Here is a 2,721-nt window from a genome sequence, read left to right as displayed (position 1 = left end):
CCCCCCCCCCCCCCCCCCACACACACACACACGGAATTGAACTCTCATCTCCTGCGAGTGACAGCGAAGTGTCTTACTGCTACGCCACAGACGCCAGTTGTCACCCCGAAACATAAGGTTCATTGTTCATTGTTTAGGTATCTCTCCCACCCCCCCACCTCCTCACCAGGGAAGTGCTATTGACTGAAGTGTCTTTAGGCCATTCCCAAAGGGGGATGTTCTTATGCACAGCAGAATTGTAAATGGGCTGATTTATCAACGTCATACTCATACTGTGCCGGAACAGTATAGGAGGAACTGCTTCTTTTTCTTTCCTCATCCTTACTATCGTCATTTTTCCTCTACTTCTTTTGTATGTTTCTCACTCTCTTGTGACCGGCTATTTCCGGGGTGTCTTGATAGTCGAAGCAGCCTTTGTGCTGTTGAGGCTGGAGAGGTGAGCAGAGTAAGCCTGATTCCCCGTTTGGACTTCTCTGTTGACATTCACCCCTTTGCGCTCATATTATGACCTCATGCAGTTGCGAGCGCCGTAAAACCTTACTAAAACTAACTTTGTGGAGGTCTATTGCCTATTTTAACACAAACTCGGTCCTTGGTTGGGGAAAAAAAAGTGCTACTGAGTACTGTAGAATCCCATGAAACAAAACTAAGCTCTGTGTCAGTGTTCTGTTTTTACTCGGGCGACCTCATTTAATGTCCAAAATATTGGACAGTATGCAACAAACGGACCTCCTAATTTACTGTCCATCTCCAGAAGAACCGAACCAAATAAACGGGTAAAGCCTTAAAAACTCTTCAAAACTACTGAAGCTCAGAACATCCGGCACAGGACTCGAACCACGACCATCAGCTGTGTATAGTCCAGTAGGATTTTAGTTTAGCTGAGGATGTGCCCAAAACGTAGAGGGAGTTTTTATTATTTAAAAAAAATACTTTTTAAAGAGATAAATTCTTAAGTGATTATGGTGAGTTGGTGCAGGCAAAAGAAAGAGAAATAACGATAACATTTTGATACAACACAAGTTTATTCTGTATAGTATTCTGTTACCGTGAAGCAGTGGCATTTTCGTTGTATGAATGCTGTAGGCTACAGACATCACACAGAAATTAGGAGAACTGGTAATCCGATCCAGCAGCCATAGCGATATAGACAGAAACGTTATAGATATGAGGCACAAGAAAGCAATCGAACAAACAAAAAGTAACAAAAGTAATTCAGTATATTTTTCGTAACGTATAAGGACTGGGTTAGTGACAGCCTATAACATAAATAAACGAAAGTTCTACCTCAGTGTCAGAAACCCTGTGATCCCAATACCCCCCCCCCCCCATTAACGGCTGCCTCACCATTCAATTGTTCTGCTCCTAAATCAGGTCACAACAGTCGACTGATTTGATTTCCAACAAAATTTGCCTTGTTCTTGCAGCCTTGTGTAACAGAAGAAAAGAGACAGATAGAGCAACAACAAATAAGGAAGAGAATAGATAGAGTGAAGAACGAGTTTACCTTTTCAGGTAAACAAGCGATAGGTTTTCTAAAGTTCAGAATTCGAACTGGCAAACCGTTACCTCTTTCTGCTTTTCAATTTATACTACGGTATAACTTCCATCTTGCTTTGTTTTTTTTACTGGAATCTACCAACCGATTTCAGGCAACTGGTCAAGTTTCGACGGCAGAGGGTTCTATAATCGAAAAATAGCGAAGGTATCGAATGTGAAAACAATATAGGTGCTCTGTAAATGGCTGCCGAATAAAGCCAAATCTATATTTGAGATTCTGTGACCCTCTTCTCAACTGGATGATTTCTTTTTTTGTGTCGTTAGTTCATACAGCAGCGGATCCATGATACTTTTACATGTGCTCGTATTGCAAATCGTCCAAGGTCAACGATTTTCTGGGACACAAATGTTCATTGACATCCATCAAGAAGTAGAAGCCACTGGTTCTCAAAGTAAATTTAAAAGAAGAAAAGTGGCCAGGCTTTTTTTCTGGTACACAAATTTACATCAGCATTCATAAAAAAGTAGCCACTGGTTCTCAAAGTAAATTTTAATTTTAAAAAAGTGTCCATGCTTTTTTTATTGAGCACAAATTCACATTGGTATTCATCAAGAAATAGGCTTAGCTATAGGTTCTCAATGTAAATCTTAGTATAGAAAAGTGGTTAGGTTTGTCAGACGATTCTGTATCAATTTCCATATCGCGAGATTCTCATCAAGGGCACACTGATTGACGTCAGCCAATCTAAGCGCAGTGTGGTCCGTCGTGTGTGTGTGTGTGTGTGTGTGTGTGTGTGTGTGTGTGTGTGTGTGTGTGGCTTAAGCCGCGAGCACGCGAGCGTTGATGTTCTCCAGTCTGACAGCTCCCTCCTTGGGCTTCATCCTGATCCTCACGTCATTGGTAGGCGGGATGACCTCGTTGCCATATTTGGTCACGTCCAGCTCAGCGGTGTCCCCGTCGACCAGTTCCATCTTGAAGTTGTTGACCATCACCATGGTGAACCACTTGAGCTGCAGCATGCTCATCTTCTGGGCGGGGCACAGGGTACCGAAGCCGAAGGTGCTCTGGCGGAGCTTCTTCCCGTCCTTGTAGAAGTCGGGGTTGTTCATGAAGCGGTCGTACTTGAAGGTCTGTGAGAGCAGAAACAACGTTAGGATTCCCTTGTTAGTTTAGTGTTATTATTATTATTGTTATTATTATTATTATTATTATTATTATTA

General features: G+C 42.2%; 1 protein-coding gene across 1 annotated transcript in view; it reads right to left on the bottom strand.

Moving 5' to 3' along the window:
- Positions 1-2,319: 2,319 nt before the first annotated feature.
- The window catches only part of LOC101851104 (cytochrome P450 7A1), a 23,324-nt gene continuing 22,922 nt past the window's right edge, over positions 2,320-2,721 (bottom strand). The window contains exon 8 of the mRNA XM_013091462.1: positions 2,320-2,631. Within this exon, the coding sequence (XP_012946916.1) occupies positions 2,320-2,631 (312 nt within the window). The remainder of the gene's footprint in view (positions 2,632-2,721) is intronic.

This window comes from Aplysia californica, unplaced genomic scaffold, assembly GCF_000002075.1.
Source record: "Aplysia californica isolate F4 #8 unplaced genomic scaffold, AplCal3.0 scaffold00037, whole genome shotgun sequence".
NCBI classification, from domain to species: domain Eukaryota; kingdom Metazoa; phylum Mollusca; class Gastropoda; order Aplysiida; family Aplysiidae; genus Aplysia; species Aplysia californica.
Note: the sequence above shows the minus strand (reverse complement) of the source record. Positions and strands in the feature narration are given on the sequence as shown.